Source organism: Stegodyphus dumicola, chromosome 4, assembly GCF_044657685.1.
Source record: "Stegodyphus dumicola isolate Sdum_Otavi_A_Nest chromosome 4, ASM4465768v1".
NCBI classification, from domain to species: Eukaryota; Metazoa; Arthropoda; class Arachnida; order Araneae; family Eresidae; genus Stegodyphus; species Stegodyphus dumicola.
In genome coordinates this window covers 226,328,125-226,350,596 of record NC_140771.1, presented here as the reverse complement: position 1 = coordinate 226,350,596, position 22,472 = coordinate 226,328,125, and the positions used below count along the sequence as shown (strand labels likewise).

The 22,472-nt window shown below is 33.3% G+C and overlaps 1 protein-coding gene across 2 annotated transcripts in view; it reads left to right on the top strand.

Moving 5' to 3' along the window:
- The window catches only part of LOC118188752 (uncharacterized), a 110,906-nt gene extending 89,446 nt beyond the window's left edge, over positions 1 to 21,460 (top strand). For both annotated transcript variants that reach the window (XM_035359253.2, XM_035359252.2), the window contains exon 3: positions 18,959 to 21,460. In XM_035359253.2, coding sequence (XP_035215144.2) covers positions 18,959 to 20,415 — 1,457 coding nt within the window. In that variant the 3' untranslated portion in view covers positions 20,416 to 21,460. The remainder of the gene's footprint in view (positions 1 to 18,958) is intronic.
- The last annotated feature ends 1,012 nt before the right edge of the window (positions 21,461 to 22,472 follow it).

Below are 22,472 nucleotides of genomic sequence, written 5' to 3'. Positions count from 1 at the left end.
TACTAGTACTTGGCTCTAAGTACATCAAAACGTCTCTCCAAAATCAATAAACCATCAGAAGATGTTGAAAGCTATCAAAAATTTCAATAAGAAAATTTTTTAATGTTATGAAAAGTATACATCCAAAGGTGCGCTTATAAAGTAACCGGACAATATCTTATAAATGAAAAAAAAAAAAAGATTACTAACCATCAAATAAATTTATCTCCTTCAAAATGATCGCCAGAGGAGTCTATGCACTTTTTTCAATGTTTCGTCAAGTCACCCAAACGTTGTTTTTATTGGCATTGGAACTAACCGTTCGCAAAATACGCAAAAACATTTTAAATATAGAATGCACAAAATAAAGTTGAAGACCTTTAGTTCATCTTCAGTGCTTTCTCGCTGACATTTAACTCTTTGAGGGGCAGGAAAAAGCAATTAACGTTTTTCAGAAATACTTGGTTTATTTACTACATCAGGTGTTACAATGAAATTACTTGCGACAATTACACATATTTTGTCCAAGACGCGTAAAAAAATTACCACTTCTGGTAGTTAGTGTTCAGTGACCATCACCCACAGAGTACACCCCTACAAATCAGTCTCTATGGTACTCAATGGAAACAGTTTTTCTTTTTCAATCAGAGCGCAACTTTGCATGTGCTGTATTCCCACACTGTTCTTAAAGGCCTTTTCTTGGTGCTGCAGAGAGCACATCGTCGTGATATTGCCTTCGATGGCTGATGCTTATTTTCTTGAAGAGGAATTGCTGCATCAACTACTGGCTTATGTTTCTTGATAGCCATCTAGTGAGCTACAAGAGAAATTTAGAAACGGTCAGTCATAAAAACCACTCACACAACACGTTCGATAGAAAAGGTGGTTACTGTAGGTAGCCATCGAACTTCAAAAGAGTTAATGCGGTTGCACACTCATACAACGTGTGTTCTTGATAACGGTTCACCACCATATGCTTTTCGAATCCTCGCTAACGTTACGGTAGTATATTTACATAATTTCTAATAAAATTAAGTGTTATAACGTTATCTTGACCTTTCATAGTGTGCAGTGTTTTCTCAGTAAATGCAAAAGTGACGGTTTTGATATGCAAACAGCAAAATCACCAATTTAAACTGGCTTTAACAAGCGTTGAGATGCCACTCTTTCTAAACCATTTATTCTTTTAACTGTTTTATTTTATCGTTTGATCTTTTAGTTTGTCCTGTTACTTTATGGCAACACCTTGTACATGTTCAGACGGCTGAGTTTATTTCTTCATATTCTCGAAAATTTGTTAAAACATTTAAAGGATTTGCATGCTTTTTCTGATCTGCAAACATTTCCAAAACATTAATGTCTAAACGTTATAGAAGTACTGTACTGGATAAGTCGAAAATATAGCTATACGTTTTGAAGTAAAAGTAGTGTGCCACTATGTACTGTAGAGACAATTGGTGAATAACATATTAAACTTCATTTTTTTATTTCAAACGCGAGCTCGAGCTGATATCTATGATAAAGATGAACATTTGACAGCAAGTTATAATTGCAACATGAGCCTATGCAATCGAATCGCTCATACTGCAACTGATCATTGCCTAGAACAGTGATGACGAACCTATGACACGCGTGTCATAAGTGACAGGCATCACGTATTTCCATAGCCGACGTCGATGGTGACAACAAAATTACATAATACCCAAGTATTTTTGTCTTGCTGCGGTCTCGTCACTGCCAATGTGTGCTACGCTTACCTCAAGTGCGTTCGAGTGCATTCTTGGCAGACGAATGACATAGATCGCAGACTTGTGATTCTTTTCGTGACATGGTACCAGAGTTAAGCTGGGATTTTTCCGAATTTTGGCACGCCGAGCTCAAAACATTCGTCATCACTGGCTTAGGAAGTTCCGTGGGTAGTAGGATGAAGGGATATGATTTTAATGAAGCATTGCTGTCATCAACTGTCGTAAAGTGAATGAAATTTAGACGGTAAACATTTAATATCCGGAAAAGAAAACCTGAAAGGGTTCATAGTAATGCCCATACAACGGCATCGGTAGGATCTGGAAGCCTCTCAAAATGGAAAGAAGATTTGAGACAATAAATTGAGTCTGATTTGTATTGTATAAAAAGTTTAAAGACCCCATTTGAAGTTTTCCGTTCAGGGCTTGACTTTCCAATGGCATTATCTCATTTTCCCTGGCTGTATTACAATTATAACTCGATGGAAATGCAGTCATATTTCTAACTTACTCTATTAGTTTATAATACAAAAGAACTGATCTTTTTTAAATGATGTCCAAAAGATTGCTATTAACAAATATCCATTGCGATAGCTAGTTAAGTACTGTAATAAATTCACATACTTCAAAACTGAGATTGGAAAGACTTCATTGAAGTTTAATATTCCTCTTTGGAGAGAGAGCTTTTTTCTTCCAGAGACTGAAACTCATTTATCTAAAGGCTGAAACAGTTATTTTAAGGCTTAATGAAAAGTTTCTTTAATTTACAAAATTGCTTGGGCTTTGATTGAATCTTAGATATTATCAAAACCTTTAACATTTTATGCAAAATTATGTTTCCTTGAATGTGACTAACGCAACCTTAATAATTTTTTATAATTTACCTCCAACAAGCGTTATGAATTATCAAATGTTGTTTTATTTATGAAACTTAGAAATGCTGAAGTACGTAATGAAAAAGAAGCCAAATCAGAATACGTCGAATGCTTCGATTAGGGGGAAAAAAACATGTCGGTAAGTTTTAACAAAACTGGTAACACAATCCCCTTGTGCTCGATGTCGAAACAAGTTGCCGATTTCTTCTGTTTCTCGAACTCAATCCAAAGTAGGTCGGGAGGAGACATCCGAAGTGGCAATTATCAGAATTCTTTTAGAATGTGCAAAGTATAGCTGCGGATGAAAACAAAAGGCCGAAAGTAGGTCTGTAATTCTGCTGCGTTCGCTCACTTGGCAATTCAGAGAATCCACATATTGTCATCCATCGTCCAAGCATGAGTTTTGTGGACTTTTACCATCTATAATTTTTGACCCAAATTTTCCCAATTTTCTCATGCGTTTGAGGTTTTTTTGAATTACACTCATTATCTGGATTAGCTTTCGTAATATTCTTGCATCGTAGGAGCAATTACAGAACTTAAGACCTAATCATATTTTTACTAATCTCTATTATTAAGTAATGAAGAATATGTACGGATATTTTTCATCGCACTGTGGAAAAGCGATGACGCCAAGAGCCACAAAATTATGTATACAAGTGCTTCTTCACATGAAAATGTGCACCTCGAAAGCCCGAATTTTGAATATCGAATTTCTTTTTTATTTATTTCGTTTTTTGTTGCGAATTTAATGAACTTTTGATTAAGACCATGATTTCAAACTTTGTGTTCTTTCAGCAAACCGTAAAATATTTATGTTTCAAATTTAATCAGAAATGTGTTACCATTCGACAAAACGCATTATATTTGTCTTTCGAACTTAATCAGCAAACTCAGCGATTAAAAAAAAAGAGTGCTGCCATTGCCCGAGTTAAAATATTTTTATCTTCCACGCAGCAGTATTTTATCATTCAGCAAACTGTAAAATATTTAATTTTTCTTTTAAGTTTATTCTGCCATTAATTAACAAACTAAGCGATTTAAAAGCAATTCAGTTACTATTAATTGTTAGCTAGACTCATGAAATTACAGTACCTGGGTTCCATTAAAATCATTGTTTTTCTTTTTGTAATAATTATTTTAGGCAGTTAGCTGTGGAAACGGTTAGTATTGTTTTAAAGAGAACAAGTTCTGCTTTAATTTAAATTTTCTATCCATACATAGTACTTTAAAATTCCTATTAATTACTTCAGCTAATATATTATTATCTAATAATCTAGTTTCCCATTTTAGAAGTACATAAATAAATAGTTATATTTTTAAGTCTTGATGCATTCTTTACATGTACGACCTTTAAATGTCAAAAAGGTATAAAAATCGTATTTCAAATGTGAAAAAGGTATCTTAAAAATTTATATTTCAAATGTGAAAAAGGTACTTAACGTTTAGCGTAACCATTCTGAACTCAATTTAGCTCGTTTTATTCTAGAACACCACTTTTAATTTCAAAGAATTGCAGTGGCCTCGTATAAGTGGAAAGAATTACTTTTTATATACATATATATTAGTTCATACATATTTTTACATTTTAACTATGTTTATGTTACAAAAAATCGCTCAATAAATTTAATTACAGGCTCTTATTTACTTCCTTGTAGAAAGCAGTATTGTAATCACGAAATATTTTGGGTATCATATTGCAACGAAAATATTCATTTTGACCATTCCGAAACCCATTAAAATGATTTTTTGTGTGACGTCTGTAGGGACAGAATAATGAACTATTTTTTCCATAATGGATTGTAAAATGGATTTAAAATGGATTCAAAAGGGATTTGTTTCGTGACGTATGTACCTACGTATGTATGTACATTTGTATGTATGCATATATCTCGCATAACTCAAAAACGATTAGTCGTAGAACATTGTAATTCTGTATATAGGACTGCTATAACATCTAGTTGTGCACCTCCCTTTTTTATTGCAATCTGCAATACAATATATATATATATATATTAACTAGCTTAAAAGTCCTTACCCTGACATTATTTTCGCAGTAATATATTTCCAATTGTTTTAAATTACGAAAATGTTCATGTGTTTGTAATGCCAATTTTTTTTTAATTAATTTTCAACAAATAACTAATCTAACTTTTAATGTGATTTCCCGGGTTGTGTACTTAGATTTGAGAAAGTTCTACAGTCGTTATAAAAAAAGTATAAGAAGTTAAGAAGTATAAAATGTTAAGTATAAAAGTATAAGAAGTTTGACTCCCATACCACAAAAACTGACCGGTATATTTAATATCAAAATTTACAGTTTTGTCATTTTCCTTTTGAATTTAAAATTAAATACATTGTGATTCGTCTGTAAAATCATTGGAATGTAGACTACAATTAAAACAACTTGCTTGAAAATGGCGGTATTGTTTGTTAAAAGTAAAAAATTGTAATAAAGCTTGTAAATTTTGCGAATCCTAGGAGGGGATTACACTACCGATACGAATTTATCAGTTTTTTAAAAATTAAGGCAAATATTTCTATTTAATTAAAAAATGCCAGTAAATCTCAAATGTGAACTTTTATATCTTTATAACGATCACAGTATATTATTCCGTTTCATTAGAGCTGACTAGCTAAATTTGCAGCACACTTTATGGGTTCCATTCTATGTTCGGTTCTTGGCTATTCGGTGAGCCCATTGCATCAAACTGTTTTAACTTTCCCATGTGTAATGTGATTACGAATCCTTTTCCTTTAGAGAGCCCACCAGCGGCCGAGCGGTAAAGTCGCTGAACACTGGTAGGTCGGTCCGAGGTTCGAATCCCGCGAACGGGCTGGCTGCATGGGCGTTTTCGTGGTTTTCCCCATGTGTAACGTGTATACGAGCCAGTTTACCTTAGAAAGTCCTCCACGAAGGCATCCCTCCCTTTAGGCAGATAGCCCTCGTGTGCTTTGCCGTAATTAAATAATCCCAATCCCAATCCCAATCCCCATGTGTAACGTGTATACGAGCTAGTTTCCCTTAGAAAGTCCTCCACTAAGGCATCCCTCCCAGAAGGCAGATAGCCCGGTACTTACGTATTATCGCAACCAGGTTGGCGCGATTTGAAGTTTGAGTAAAAAAGTATGAATAGAAAGAAAATGTACATTTATTAATTACAGATAATTTTTAATACAGTTTTTTATATTATTTTGTTTTAAAATATAAAATAGCAATTAAACCCTTCCGGTTTCGAATTTGAATAAGTTGCAGAATTATTTTTTCTGCGGAAATCTTTTCGCTATTGCTTTTAGCACTGATTGAAAACCGTATTCGCCATAACCATGTACACGTCGACTTATTTTTACTTAAAAAAACATCCCAGAATTGCACAAAAATGGCATTGCGCACACTTTTGACTTTATCCATGTACACTGATATTTTGCATGTGGAGATTCACAAAATTTTCCTGCATTTTCGTGCAAATTTTTGTAATTTATGAGAAAATAGCAGTGTACATGGATAAAGTCAAGAGTGTGCGCAATGCCATTTTTGTGCAATTCTGGGATGTTTTTTAAGTAAAAATAAAGTGCTAAAAGCAATAGCGAAAAGATTTCCGCCGAAAAAATAATTCTGCAACTTATTCAAATTCGAAACCGGAAGGGTTTATTTGCTAATAAATTACAAAAATTTGCACGAAAATGCAGGAAAATTTTGTAAATCTGCACATGCTCTTTTTACAAAACTACGTATAACACGTAGGGTTGCCGTAAGTAGGGTCGCCAAATTTGGCAATTTATGCGAATTTTGGCCTGGTTGCGTTAATACGTAAGTACCGATAGCCCTAGTGTGCTTTGCCATAATTAAATACACACCTTTTCCTTTAGAAATAGCTCACGCTAGTGAGTGGTAAAAGTCGTTGAAGACTGGTAGTTCGGTCTGTGGGTCGAATCTCAGCAAACAGGCTTGCTGCATAACAGTTTCTGGGTTTTCTCCGTGGAAACGTGCATAGGAGCCAGTATCTCTTAGAAAGTGCGCGCCCACCAGCGGCCGAACGGTAAAGTCGCTGAACACTGGTAGTTCGGTCCGAGGTTCGAATCCAGCGAACGGGCTGGCTGCATGGGCGTTTTCGTGGTTTTCCCCATGTGTAACGTATATACGAGTCAGTTTCCCTTAGAAAGAAATCCACGAAGGCATCCCTCCCCTTAGGCAGATAGAGTATGCTTTGCCATAATTAAATAAACCCTTAGAAAGTGCTCCACGGAGGCACCCTTTCCCTTAAACAGATAACGCTTAAATGCTTTGCCATAATTACTAAAATAAACCTTTAGAAACTGAAAAGCATTCCTTCCCATTCACAGATATTACTAAAATGTTTCTGACGAAAACATTTATGCCGTTAAATTGGAAATGAAATTATTTTTAGCGTTATAAATAGGTTATGTAATTCGCAACTGTATAGAATATCATCCGCCCCTCCCCCTCACAAAAAAAACTCGTGAGAGTATGTATTTGGTTTTAAAAATCTTTGATTGCTTTACCTTTTTTACAACCTCGCCGGCAGCAAACATAAAGGCGCTCCTAAATAAGCCTGTATTTTATTGCAATTATTACGCCTATTCTGTTGTCATCCTTAGCTGATTTATTTTGCTGTTCGTTGGTCAGCTGTCTTTTGTATTTGAGGTCACTATCAATATATTCCATGACAAAAATATTTGACCTTTTAACAAGTATAATAAAGGTCACAGAGAGACTCGAACATCACGGGAAGTATTATAACTATCTCGACACCTTCATTATTTCTCTAAAATTATTGAGCGTATTTTACCTTAAAATAAAACCATTAATCTTTTTTTTTTCCTTAGACCAATAGGGACTTTTAACTCCGAATGGAATATTAGTCTCGAAACGACATTTTGCGTTGAATCATAAAATGCGTATCATTTTTCAATTTGTTGCCACCAAATATTACAGCCATATATTATATTTAAACAAAATAATGATGAATCTGCTTAAATGTATATATGTTTCTAGCATTGTGAAACAACAACGGTACCTAGAGCCAAATTTAAATTTTGAATAATGTAGTCCTCCTCGCGAACATAAGCACCTGGAGCCGAATTTCGAATTTTGTTTTATTATATATTTCATATTTTGCAAAACTTTGAGGAATTTTTAATTAACAAACTCGAGTATTTTAAAGCGAACAGTAGCAGCTGAATCGAATTTTATATGGCGTAAGCGCGATATCTAATAAATAAAGCTGCCACACAAAATATTAATAATAAAAAGACCAGAAAAAATTTAGTAAAGCCATATTAGTATGAAAGGTGAACATTGGTATGATTAACTGAGAAAACACTGAAAAAGAAAAGACAGAAAAATATATGCCGACACTGCATCGAGAAATCTAAACATATACAGCTAAGCTGCTTTTAATTTTGATATTGAATTGTGTGCGATGTAAGTGCGTATAAATTGATGCTCAATAACAAAGATAAAAAGACAAAAAATAAAAAGGTTAGTAGGAGTGAGTGTAACAGCAGACTTTTTAACCTGCGAGCTCAGCGAGAGCGTAAGAAACCTTAACAAATCATTTTGGGCGACCGTTAAAATATAAAACCTTTCTTTTATATGAAATTTTATTGTAAAAATTTTTTCGCCCTCCATCAGAATATTTTAAGTTGATATTAGCTGAAGTTTACTGATTTAAATTTTAAATTACTTAAAAATCAACCGAGGTTTTTTTTTCTTTGTGTGTGTGTTAGAATAAACGATTAAATTCTTAAAACCTATTTACTAAAAGTATAATTTAATTTACGGCTGTATAGCCCGGCCTTGCTAATGAGACATCAATATTTTAATTATTATATAACGTATTCGAATAAAACTTCTAGTGTGGTCCTTTAAATACATTTAACATGCCTGCGGTGGTGATACTCTTTCTCATATGTAGGGCAAAAATCCTGATATCCAAATAGAGGTGTAGAAACTTCCGACAACCCACAACTGGTAGCGTTTTTGTGAAAAGAAAAAAGAAGTAACTTATTTTTATACAGTTGCTTACAATAACACATTTTAAATAAAATGAATTTCAAAATTTTATTTTTATTTTTATTAACTTAAAAGGGCTCTCGAAACACTATTTTACGTTGTTTCACTTTTCGTTCGACTCTTGTTCAAGTCGGTTGAAGGGGAGATAAAATACATATATATAATATAAAACATTATACTCTCTATTATTAATTAACAAACTAAGCTATTTAAAAGCTTTAGATGCAGTTCTTAACATTATTTTTTACTTTTTAATCTGATTGATTTAAATGCATTTAATTCGTAACATATCTAATTGAAAACATTAAACATTTTTATAGAATTACATTACATATTTTTCATTTGTTAAGTATACAGGAGAAAGCGTTCCCATGTTAGTCTAAATGCATATTCATCTAAAATCCTATAAAATGTTTAGCTATTCCATCTGAACCATGTTTGTTGATAACTTCTACTGTTAAATGATATTAAACTTTAAGCCCTTTTGAGCGATTGTTAAAATCTGAACCCTTTCAGATATTTATATACTTTTCAGACACTTTTTCTTCTTTTTTATTTATTGTTTATTTTCATTTTAATCAATAAAGAAAATAATATAGAACCTAACTACAAAAAGGTGTTAAACTTTTAGTTTAACTGATTTCTAATTTTGCTATTTCGAGTAAACAAATAAATTTAGCGGTTTCCATTAATTTAAATTCATTTTACTATAATATAATAGCTCCATAAGTGAGTTATTAGTTGAATATTCTTGTACACTTTTCTATATACTTCTTATATTTACGAGCAATTCACTTTTTATCATATTTTAATGTATACAATTACTAAATACATCAATTAAATGCTATTTTAACTTTTGTTACTATTAAATTTAGTAACTTAACACCTTTAAGATAAATATTATGTTTAATCCTTATCATAGACGTGCATCACATTTTGCATACATTGTTTTAGCAGTAACTTTAGCAATAGTAGAAATTTCTATAATGAAATTTTAATTAATAACTAGGAAAACTAGTGTCAAATGTATTACATAAAGAATGATTGGTAGCAAAAATTTATCATGGAAATTTAAGTAAATAAGTGGAAAAACTAGTGGAAAATTATGTACGCAGAGAGAGACTTGATTCCTACTTCTAAATAAAAATATTAAAACTATTTTAGCTTCCTACATTTTAAAAGTTTCTGTAAAATGCTTTATTGGCATCGATTCACATTGCATTAAAATACAAATTTCAAATAATATTTTTAATCAATCACTAATACAGTGTAACTTTATAGCAATATTAATATAAAATATATAGATGTATTATAAGAATATATATTTATATATCAGTAAACTTATAATGTGTGATAAAATTATTAACGACGGTACAATATTATGCATAAAAGAATTTATTTTTCGTTACGACAATGACAATAATTAAGTTCAATAGTTAATAATATGATAATAAAGACGGTAACACTTCAACTAGGGTTAATAACTAGAATATTAAACACTTCACTGTCCTACGAAACTGTAATGTTTGCTTCTTTTTTATTCCTTCAAAAATAAACTAAAAGAGAATTGCATCTGAAACTGGCTTTAGAAATATCTCTTCCCTCCTTACATGAAGATTTTTAAGACCTATTTAGAAAACCGCTTACTGGTCTCCCTATCCAGAAGAAAATTTTCTTCTGTCCCTAGTTTCTTATCAGAAAGTTAACAAAAGCGATCCCTTAAAAGCTGGCTTTTAAATTAAAAGTAGTTGCATTGCAATACCAACTGAAAGGGGGTGAGCGGAAGTACATTTCTATTTTCCATCTTTGTAAATGAACTTACCTTTGTAGGATACTGATATAACTTGTTGTGGAGAAAGCTTGACCCAATTAAACCATCAATCACTTCTTTTCATTTTCGCTGCATTCTGGGGAGGGGGGGTTGGAAAACGGGAAGCCACGAGTTTCTCTCGGGGTAACGATCCAGGCTACATTTAACCCCGACGAGCGTGAGACGTTGCTAACGCCTGATGACAATCCTTTAATCGGAAGAATCGCTCTCGGATAAAACGATGAAGTGGTTAACGATACCTACGATAAATTCATCGGTTAAAAAACCTGTATGCAAATGTCCCATCTACTTGGTTGGAACATAAGTCAAAGAACTATAATTTATTTCACAAAAGGGATTTTACGGATCAGATTCCTACATTTTAAAAGTATCTGTAGAAGGCTTTATTGACATCGATTCACGTTAAAATGAAATAATTCATATAACTTGATGCCATTAATATCAGCTTTAAGAAGATATCATTTCTTAAAATTTAATCGATATCGAAAAATAGGAAGGCAATAAGTACCTAAAAATATATCAAATACCTTAGTATTTCAAACATACTTTAAAACCGTCATAAATTTGTCTCTTAGTAAATTTACTAAGGACATGAAACACTTGTGGCACTGCATAAAAAGTTAAGACTGCTTGCTTGGAAGGTTATAAGAAATCTGTCATTCTTTAAGTAAAATCACTTCTTTTCTTAATTACCTTTTGTGTTTATAATGCTGCTAGACTTCTTGTAGAAAAGAGACTAGCTTTGTAATAACAAAATGCAGTATCTTTATGTAACTAAGCAAAATAAAGAAATCTTATCGCTGTGTATGTAAATTTAGTCTCGAAGCTTTGTCCCCAAGCTTCCCACTTATAGCGATTCATCCTTGCTCCACTTTTGTGCTCTTTTTCCTCCTTCAGATGTCGAACAAGTAGGTAACAACGTGACCAGAAAGACCAATAATCTTCTCTCTGGTAGAGCCATGACAGTTCGTTTCAGTATTCGTGGAGGATATCTCTTCAAATTTCGAAACAAACAACGCAGACCTTGTTTAGGATTCATAAAATTTTTCGGAGAATAATAGTGGATGGATATTTCTAAGCAGAAAAATTATAAAATTCAGAAGTTTTGGAGCGTAAACATAGTTGGAGAATTGTTGTTTGTCGATAATTATAATGAATTCTAATGATTTTCATACAGTGGAATCTCTTGGATTATCTGAAGATTGCACCATATCAGCGTTTTCTCTTATTTTTTGTGGAGTCAAAGGCATTATTTATTTGATAAGAATACTCATTTTTTTAAAAGCTAATTAAAAGATTCTAACATCAGTGTTCTTTTAAGAATTCCCCAGTGCCCATTTTCCTTGTTAATATGAGGCAAAAACAAGTTCTTTTAGTCTTTTTCCACGATTCCGTGCCATGCTTTTTCGTAATCAATTAAACAAACCATTTAGGACCAGAGTAAAATATTTTCATCTTGTGTGCATAATAATTAAAGCATGTTCATTATGCATTAAAAATTAATTTCAGCTTAATAATGGAATATTAATTGATAAAGATGGCGGCGTATTTCACACACTGGTTATATATATAAAGCACGTGTTAAAATAAGAGTGAAGAAGAAGATATGATGATCCCAAATATGACTTAATAAAATTACTGAGAATGAGAATTCTCAAAACTAATATTTTTCATTAAACAAATATTTATTTATTTTTTTTAAATTTGAAAGTAATGCAACGCAATGCAATCAATCTCCAGTTTATCCAGATTTTTCTTTGAAAGATTTGAAATGTGTAAAATTTGTATTTCTGAAAATTTGGGAATCAATATCGAAATGCAAGATAGAATTCCTTTAATTTATTTAAATTTTCTAACCAAATGTAAACTAGGACGAATGCTTAAAGCCACGAAACTCTGGTAGTTCGTCTTAGTAGTTAAAGGACTGCCTGAATGAAGTTTTTTTCCCCTCATGTCATGTTTTATGTGTGTACAAAAATGTATCCCTTAGAGTCGACGTTAATTTTTTCAGATGCAATGACATGAATGACTTGGAAAATTAATGATAAATAGGCTTATCCAGGGGCCTCTGAACCAAGGGAGAGGGAATTCCGCCTAAGGATGAATTCTGTATTTTTTTAGGGATACAATGTGGCCTGCCTTTTATTTAGCTTTACGTATTAAATTTTAGAGTATGGGTATAAAAACTACTTTTGTACTCAAGTTTTTGTATTTATCAACATTTTCTATACTTTTTGTTGTTTAATTTATAAAACGCGTTAAAAATAATATATTTAAATAAATGTGTATATGTGTTTTTCAAGTTTTGTAAAGGAAGGAGGGTAATGATGTTCTAGCAATGGTGAAAGGAATGCTTGGCGAAAAAAAAAAAAAAAAAAAAAATGAGAGCCATTCGGCTGATCCCACCTGAATGCATTTTTTATCACTGTTTTCGCTTTATTTCATAGCTGTTAATTTAATTAGTAAACCCTGTTGTCTAAACTTTACAAATGGTTTTAATTTACTAATTTTTAAATTTTACTCATTGCTATTAATGCTACTGAGTTGTCTTGATTTAGCTGAAGTCAATAAATAATTGAGTTATCACAGTAGTTGTGCTCTCTTTCTGTTTGCATGTATTAGGCAGATAGCTCATGTATGCTTTGCCATATGCGAATAACCTAACCTTGTATCGATTAATGCAAAATTGATATTTATATAAATATATATTGATATTTATTTTCATTTATTTCTCTTCTTTTTTTTTTTTTTTTTTTTTTTTTTTTTTTTTTTTTTTTATGCATGTTTACCGACATATTATTTTTTGGATAAATGAAAATCTCCATGTGATATATATTGAATAAACTTTTGTTTATTTATTATTAAAAATTGGGAAAACATATCAAGTTGGTTTTTGCTTAAACTAATTATTGGGGGTGGGGGAAGTATGAGAGCTTTACAAACGAGAAATAAAATATTAAAAACAAGTAATATAAAATTTTTTTAAAAAGTCAATTCCTACTTATGTTAACAAAGAAAAATTTTAAAAATACAAAAATTAATAAATAAATAAATAAATAAAAACGCAAAAAAAACATTCTTTTTGATTAAAAATTTAAAAAGTATTTAATATGTGAAAACAACTGTATTAATATCAAGTGTCATTCATTACAAGTTTAAAAAAATGTATTTGAACTTGAGTGGATGAATAAAAAGTATTTTATTAACGATTGAAAATTAATTAAATAATAATTAATTAAATTAAAAGAATTTTTAAAGTCAATTCCTACCTAGGTCAACAAAGAAAAATTTTTTAAATACAAAAAAATTTTGATTAAAAATTTTAAATAAATAATTTAAATTTTTTTTAATATTTTTAATATTTGAAGAAAAAAAGAGAATTAACATCAAGTGTCATCCAGTACAAGTTTAAAAAAATGTATTTGAACTTGAGTGGATGAATAAAAAGTATTTTATTAACGATTGAAAATTTGAACAAGATATAGGGAGAGTGTGAGCTAATAGTAAGAATTTAAATAATAATATTTGCTCGCATACTCCACTTCTCTTTTTTAATAGTTTTACTTCTTGAAAATACTGGAAAGGGAAAATCATACGATGCATACCATCTTCTCAGAAGACTTTTTAAATGAAGAAGATAGATCGTTATAAAGCGCATATAAATAGACACGCTACTTTTATTACGTTATGTATTTCAAAAAGTCAATTGATATTATTAATTTTATTTATACAATATAATGTAATACTTTATATTGTTATCATAACTCTGAAGTTTCAAAAACATGAGCTGAAAATGCAAAGGAGAATACTCTGATAGTAAATGCAATCCTAATTTTATCTAGGGGCTCCCATCAGACAGGAAATCAAGTGTTCCTCAAAGGTAAAAGGGGTTGATAAAGCACTGGGCCCAACGACTGGACAGTAATGAACACACCTTATCTCATTTCGTTCGCAAGTTTTCTAGCCATGCTTGGCTGAGTTCATGATTCATCCAGAAGTCGTTCGCTGTATAGTTCCTGGGGTCAAATCGTATTCTCTGTTTTAAACTTTTATAATGCCTGTCACAAATGGCATTTAATTTTGCGATGACTACATTCGTACCTTTAATAAGGTCGCGTTCTGTTTTATTTGAAAGCATCAATCTTACCAACTCTTGTGTTACTATAATGAATGTCTTAAGCGTATAAATTCTGTTATAAAAGTCTGCCTCTAAAGCTTTAAATTTATTCATAATGAACTGACTTTATATTGAGGATACTGAAGATATGTTTAAGATTTTAAACAAATGAATTCGGAAAGAATAATATCATGAGTATAAATAATGCCTCAATCGTAACTGCAGGTTTTTTGTAAAGAAACTAAAGTGCTTAAAATAAATAATTTCCCGAAAAATAAATTGATAATTTTGCAATTTCCCGATATTTTTGTATTTGAAGAAATATTTCAGTAGTTATTAGACTTCCAAATATGAATATAAATTCTATGAGTGTGATGTGAAAAGACCAATACACCTTTCTCTAAAAAATGTTGCCCGCCGCATTTTTAAATATAGTCGAGTGCAAAAGTTTAAGACCACACATGGAAAACTCAGATTTATTGGAATTCTGCAACATATGTTATAAATGAAAAAAATAGACTTACAAGGTTACTGAAGTATAGTCAGTATTTTGTCGGACCTCTTTAATTTTGTATCACTGCTGCAATCATTTTAGGCATGCTATGAACAAGACTGGCAGTAAGCTTCAGAAATTCTCTGTACACCCCCACATGCTTTATTGCTTTAACAAGTTCTATAGCACTGGATGGTAGCTTCTCCGCGACTTTATTTTTCACAGTACACCACAGTTTCTCTATGGGATTCAATTCTGAGCTGTTACCTGGTCAGTCAAGCACTTGGATTTGAGTAGCCCTCAGATAGTTCTTAACATTCTTTGCCCTGTGGCATGGAGCCTCATCATGCATGAAAATTGAACATCTATGAATATCCAAGGGAAGCTTCAACTTGTCACGTAACAAATTAAGGTACTGATTGTCGTTCATCGTGGTTTTAGGTAGTAGGAAATATACAGCAGCAGTACCAGACGCAGACATTGCACCTCATATCATCTGGCTTGGAGGGTGTTTCACTGTCGGAATCGTATATCTGTCATCATATCTTTTTACAAATGGGCGGCGAATACATTTAGCACGTTCAGAAAATTGCTGCACGCGTGACTCATCGGAAAATAACACTGTACTTCACTGTTGTTTGGTCCTATTCTGATATTGTCTGGCTAAAGTCAGTCGTTGCTTTTTCATACTTTGAGTAGGTTCGAGGTTTCCTTGCAGGTTTATAGGAAAATAAACAATAATCTTTAGTCAAACGTCTTGAAATAGTACTCGAACTGACGTTGGTACCCTTTTCAGCCAGATCAGCTCTAATTTTATGGCAGGAGGTTGTTGGACATCAAGTGATCATCTTTCTCATCACACGATCATCACGTATACAAGTCTTTCTTGAGCGACGGCTTCTTTTAAGATCCGTATAATATCCCAAAATTTTGAATATACTGATAGATTGATGCACGCCTGTCTTGCTGACCTTCAAACTTATTTCACGTTCAGGAAAGCCAACGTCATGCAGGGCCGCTATTTTTGCCCATTTTTCAACAGCAAGTGAACGGTTTTTACTCATTACAAGAATTATACAACAGTACTGTGTACGCAAAATCCAATAACAAACTACTGATATATTAGACCACGTTATATTTATAGCAGTAGAAAGCTTTTGATGCAATCAACCCATGAGATAACGCAATTACGAGCGAAAATGGTGCAATCTGTTAAAATACAGGAAAACGGCTACTGGTCTCAAACTTTTGCACGTGACTGTAATTCAGTTCTAAATAGACAAATACACTGCTGAAAGCGATTGGGGGTTATTATGATTTTTATTATAAACTGCGGATGAGGAAATGTGTTGGTGACTGATATGTGATGTATAGTTGTAAGATATGTGAAAAGAAAAAGAAGCAATGAATATGGAAAAATTAAATTTTATTGACGATATTTGTCGGTAAACAAAAAAGTGCCTAATTTGTGCATATTATACAAACAAACAAAAGATGTGATTTCTCGGATACAAGTGAGTTTCAATAACGATTATGATTTCCATTGATCGAAAACAATGTCGCACACCTAGAAAGCATGGAATCAATGAGGTTATCAATGAAAGACTGGAGTACTCTCTCCTACTCCTGTAAAAAGAGAACTTTCAAACTGCTGAATTATTTTCTGCGGGGGGGGGTGATAAAAGACTAGTAACCTTTCGCTTTAAAATGTCCCAAACATGTTTTGTTGAGTTCATATCTGGGAAACATGTTGTCCAATCCATTCGAAGGATTCCTTCGACGAAAAGGAAATTATATACTAGCTGAGCACGATGTCGCCTGGGTTATCATTCATGAGAATGAATCCATCCCTGATTTCTGCAGCGTGAAAGCTCACAGCAGGTCTGAGGGTCTTATCTCTATAAAGCTGAGCCGTTAGTACTTCGTTCCTGATAATGTGCAGGTCAGTGCGGCAACGGATAGAATTACTGGCCCAGATCATCACTCCGGCTCCGCCAAATCGGACATTTTCATGCACAAATGTAGGAGTATTCCGTGTATCAGGTTCTCTCCAAATGAGAATCCTCCCTTGTCAGGTTGTACACTAAAGTGGGACTCGTCTATGAAGCGCACATAGCTCCACTCATCTTGTTCGCATTTGAGATGCTCCTGTGCCCACCTTCTGCGGGAGCATGGTGGTCTTATATCAACTAAACGCAAACTATACGTCCGCGAGTATACAAACTCACAAAATGGAGTCTGTTTCGAATAGTTTGAGTCAAAATCTGGTACCAGTAGCCCTCTGAAGGTGCTGTTGGAAGCAAGCGGAGTTCATAGTGCGGGTTCTTCTGAACGTTAGTGTTAAATGCCAATCCTTATTTTGTGTTGTTGCAGGCGTACGACCTTGTTCTGATCTTTCTGAACATTTCCAGTTTCTAAAAAATGATTCCATAGTCTGAAATGACACTTTAAGAAACTCCTAACGCTTCCGCTACAACGGATTGCATTTGACCCGTTTCTAAACTACCGATAGCCCTCCAGCTAAGTCATCTTGCTAAGTCATCACCTAAGACAGTCGGATTCAGCTAAGTCATCTTACTGAGACATCGTATTTACTGTTGCAAAACATTCAACGCATAAAGTGTTTTTAATATCCTCTTACAGAAGGAATGCTTCTGGTTCCTTTTCACTCCTTATCTAAAGCGCGGAGTTTTCGATGTCACAGACAAAATTTGCGTATTGCCAACATTGTAAACGTTACAAATTTTCTTTTTAATCTCTTCTGCTTTATTTTTGTTAAAAATTTTGTCGATTATGTGGTTAATTCAGATGAACTCACAATATCTCCTAATTGTTTTAACAGTGTATATAGATTTTTGAGTGCCATAAAAAAACGTAATTCAAAGCTCGTTGAAAAGCAAAATTATATTTCTCTCCAAGGGCAAAATATCGATTGAATGCGTATAAACATTTTGCAGTTTAAGAAGTGAACTAAAGCTTGGGATATTTTTTAACTCTCCAGTTTGGATGTTACCTTCCCCTTCCTTCTATTTCAAGAATTTTCGTTTATGTTACTAACAACATGATCAAATCATTCCATATATATTTATTCAACAGTCACAAAAATAGCCCCTTTCTAGACAGTTAATCATAATGCTTGGCCATTCTTGATAAATTTCGCTGCGTGAGTGTATAAATATGCAACACATCACAGTGTGATATAATACAATCCTTATCAGCTAAGCTACATATATATGTTGCACATACGTTAGGGCGGCATAAAAATAGACCAAAGAGAAATTCACTAATTCTAAAAGTTCATATGTTGAGGTCTTTACCATTTCGATAGCCTTTCAGCTTCCAGATTATTTGTGGTAATAATGTGTGAAATGTGTTTAAAAGTGTTTTTAAAATATCAAATATAGTTCGTGATCTGATTTTCATAAAATTTTATCATTTTACCCTAATAAAAATAGCTTAATATTACATTCAGTTAATTCTTTAAGTTTGGATTGCTAGAATAATGCTATAAAATATATGAAATTTGAGTAAAATGCCTACGTTCTGTAGTTACTGTTATGTACAACACGTTATAAGTAGGATATCCGTCAGTTAAAAATCTACGTAGCTTATTTTAACAAGAAAAAAATGTCGTTAATTGTTTTAATATATTTTTCAGATTGAAGAACTGTATGTGTATTTAGTATGATGTTTACATAAAACCCAAAATATATTTAAGTACTAAGAATGTAAGACAAACGCGATATCTCTAGGTGTGGGTTTTATTGAAATTTAATAAATTTACGTTTGTATCACGATTTTGCATGCATTTGATCATAATTTTTATAAAATTAACGTATTTTGAAATCTTTGATACTTAAGTGTTTTTTCTTTATTTACAGGATCTTCAGAACGTGAAGTAGGAGTCCGAAAGGAGCACATTGCAAGCCTTTACGATTCTCTGGCGGCTGAGCTGCGTGAACGCCTAAATAATCCAAATAGCTGCCCCATTCTTTTACCTCCCAAGGACTATGACACGGTGAGCAGAAGGCAGGGTAAGCTTGATAATATCGATACCAGGCGAAGTACTAACTATAACCTCGTTGGGTTGACGAAGACAGCTGCTCCTGTACCACTTATCCACCAGAGCACTGGTGGAGGAAAATCACCACCTAAAGCACAGGATTCGACAAGCGCGAAGTCATCCGGCGGAAAATCAAGTAACAAATCAAGTAGTGGTATCGGATCAGACGAAGCGTTAAGTTCCGCAATTCAGGAGGTATCCTCTCATCCGGATTTCGAAAGCAAAGAAATCGATCCTGACACTAGCTCGGATGATGAGGAAGACTGGCCTGATGCAACCGGAATTCCCGATGACGAAGATGATGATGAGGAAGATGAAGTAGTGCCCTCATATGAATGGCGTCGTCCTCCTCGATATGCTCCCGCCACGGGAGCAGCACCGAGAGATCGACGGAGTCGTTCTTCACCAGACGAAGAGGATGATCCTCGATTTGGACGTCTCCACAGAGGAGTTCGAGGAATTGTCGATAAGTTTGAACGTCGTGCTATTTCTCCGCCCCTTCCACAAGAGCCGTCCCATCAGAACAGGACGCCTATCAAAACTGCTGCCAATGCCAGAAGATCAGATCCTTACGCAGATCATCCTTATCGAGTAGATGGGGATTCGCCAGAACGATCGCCACCACCTGAGCATCTAAAGCATTTCGAAGTTGTATACCGTCGGCATAGTAATCCCATCGAAAAGAAAGTACAGAGAGACTCCCGCCCCGTGTCATATCCCGCTGTGATGCTCGATCCTGTTTCACCACGTCCAGCTAAGTCCAGGTCTGGACCGGATCCTCCTGTGGACAATAGGCCGAAATATAAGGAGATGCCACGCCAAATTTTCGGTGACAGACCACCACAAGACATAATTAGTGACCACCACAATCCTGTTCAAAGGTTCCCAGGCAATTTTGATCGGTATATGGACAGACATTCGCCATCACACATCCCTGCTCGAGAAAGGGATTTCGCTGAATTTTATAGAGAATCACGGCCTGTATCTTCATCTCCAGTTGGAGTTAGGCAATTCCGTTCTCCTGAAAGACAATCTTCTCCTCATGAATTGTATCCGAGACAACGTCAAATTAGTGCAGTAGACGTTCGACAAGAAAGAGCTTTTCCATCACGGTATGTAGAGCCTTATCCTGGTTCAAGGCCATCTTACCATCCACCTCCAAATGAGGAGAGGAGAAGATCGGGTTATTTTGACTTACCTGTTGATCCCAGAGACTATAGGCATAGTTTTGTGGAATCCCCCTTCCGCAGGCTACCACTGAACACTCAGTATTAGTTATTTTGGCCTTGCTGTTTTACATGGCTCTTCATCTTCTCCGTCTATGGTCAGTGATGTGCCACATAAACTCTGAATGAACTCTGCATTATTTAATTGTGTATTCATAAATATGCTTTCAGGTACAGACGATTGCGGAATGCTTTCGAGTCAAACCTCTTTGTATGTTGTTGCTTGAAACAAGCCACGCTTGAAATAATAATGAGAAAGGGTAGTATGTCGCTGTTGAACCATTTCTTCAAAGAAGACTTACTGAAATTGTGAAAACTGTCGCAAGTACTATGTCACATTGAAATTTCTGTGCTATCATGTCAATTATTGAAAACCATTGTAACATAGGGAAATTGTTACGTTACTTCTAATGAAGCAATTTCATCAAATTTATAGACAAGCATAAAAGATGCGCGGAAGATTTACTCGTGAAATCATTTCATTAAGATAAAAAGCATTAACTGCCATTTTTAGTGACAAAATTTTTTAATATTTATCTAAAACAGATATCATTGAACGTTCTTTCATGAAATTTTATTTTGGATTAAATTATATACGAAAATTATCTTATAAACATTTCAGTCCTTTAGATCCAAGAAGATCCGAACAAAATCCCAAATCTTTTTATATTTGACATAATGAGTTACTAAAACGCATTAAATTTGTGACAATCACACATTGACCATTAAAAAAATAAACCGTTTGTATTGCTAATATAGTTAACTTGTGGCTCGACAAAGCTGCTACTGATTCCGACGCACTAAACTATCAAGTCTTCCCCCTTAAAAAAATGACTTTTAAAAGCTAAAGCAATGTGTGCTATATTTACGTTACATATTTCATTTCTAGATTTAACTGCAAAATAAATAGTTGAAACTTTTTATGCAAAAGCAGATCTATATATAACATACTATATTGAAAACACAAAGTGTACAGTTTGTTGAAAGACTAATTTATTTGTTAAAAAGTAAATTGTGGATATTTAGATGACTGGTTGTAAATGAATTACGACTGTTTTCTTCTTTATGGGATTAATAAAGATTCATATTTTGTATGTTTGTCTCATGTTTTTATTCATTGTTGTATTGTTTGGTACATTCGTAATTGCATTTCTATGATTTTGTCGATATCATTTGAGCAACGAAGATTATAATTTTCTACCACAACCTTTTTCTAAATTATGAAGAAGTCTTTGGTATAACAACATTACTTACTTACTTATCATCTGTTGAGTTGCTGTACCGCCTGTTAGATGAATATCAGCTTTTGTATTCAGTTGGCGGAGCATTCTGTTGTCTCTAAGACCAGCCAAAAATCTCTATGGAAGATAAAACTTTTAGTGGAATTTATAACGTTACTTCTTTAGATGGATATTTGTGACCTGTGGTTATTAAAGAGACCTTGTCAAGACTTGTTGAATGAAAATTTTAGCAGTGTTTTATGCATTGTGATTCTGAGTATACAAGAAACATTTAGCAATATTCAAAGCAAGGAATTTCAAAATTCCTTGCTTAGCCATTTTTCAAAAAAGTGCGTTTCATATAAACTTTCTGCTCAAATAAAAGCGATTCAACTATGGCCGAGCAGCAGCCACACATGAAACAATTTCTCAACCAAAAATGAATCATATTCTCTTAGAATGTTATTACAAAGATATTCTTCAGTGAGTAGTCCTTAAATGCTTTTCTATAAATAATTAATTCATTGACAGTGTTACTAGAGAAAACAATTTTTTGTTAAATACTTAGATAAAAGAAATGCACGCTTCTTTAGTATAGAATAAGAGAAGAATTAATATTTTATTCTGTATATCTAAGTGTGAACACTATTTTAATAATTTAAACAAACGTGTTAAATTAATGGCGTAATCCAATGTAGTTAGACTGTTTATTATTACATAGTGTAAAACATTAATCTGATTGAGAAAGGAGACTTTTTCCAGAATGCATTTTCAGGAAACCTAGCTTGTATTCCTGTTACACATAAAAAAGTTAACCATTATTTTTGCTTTTTTTTATCTTCGGCATTCGAACCTCCAGCGTCAGATACTTAGCCATGATGAGAAT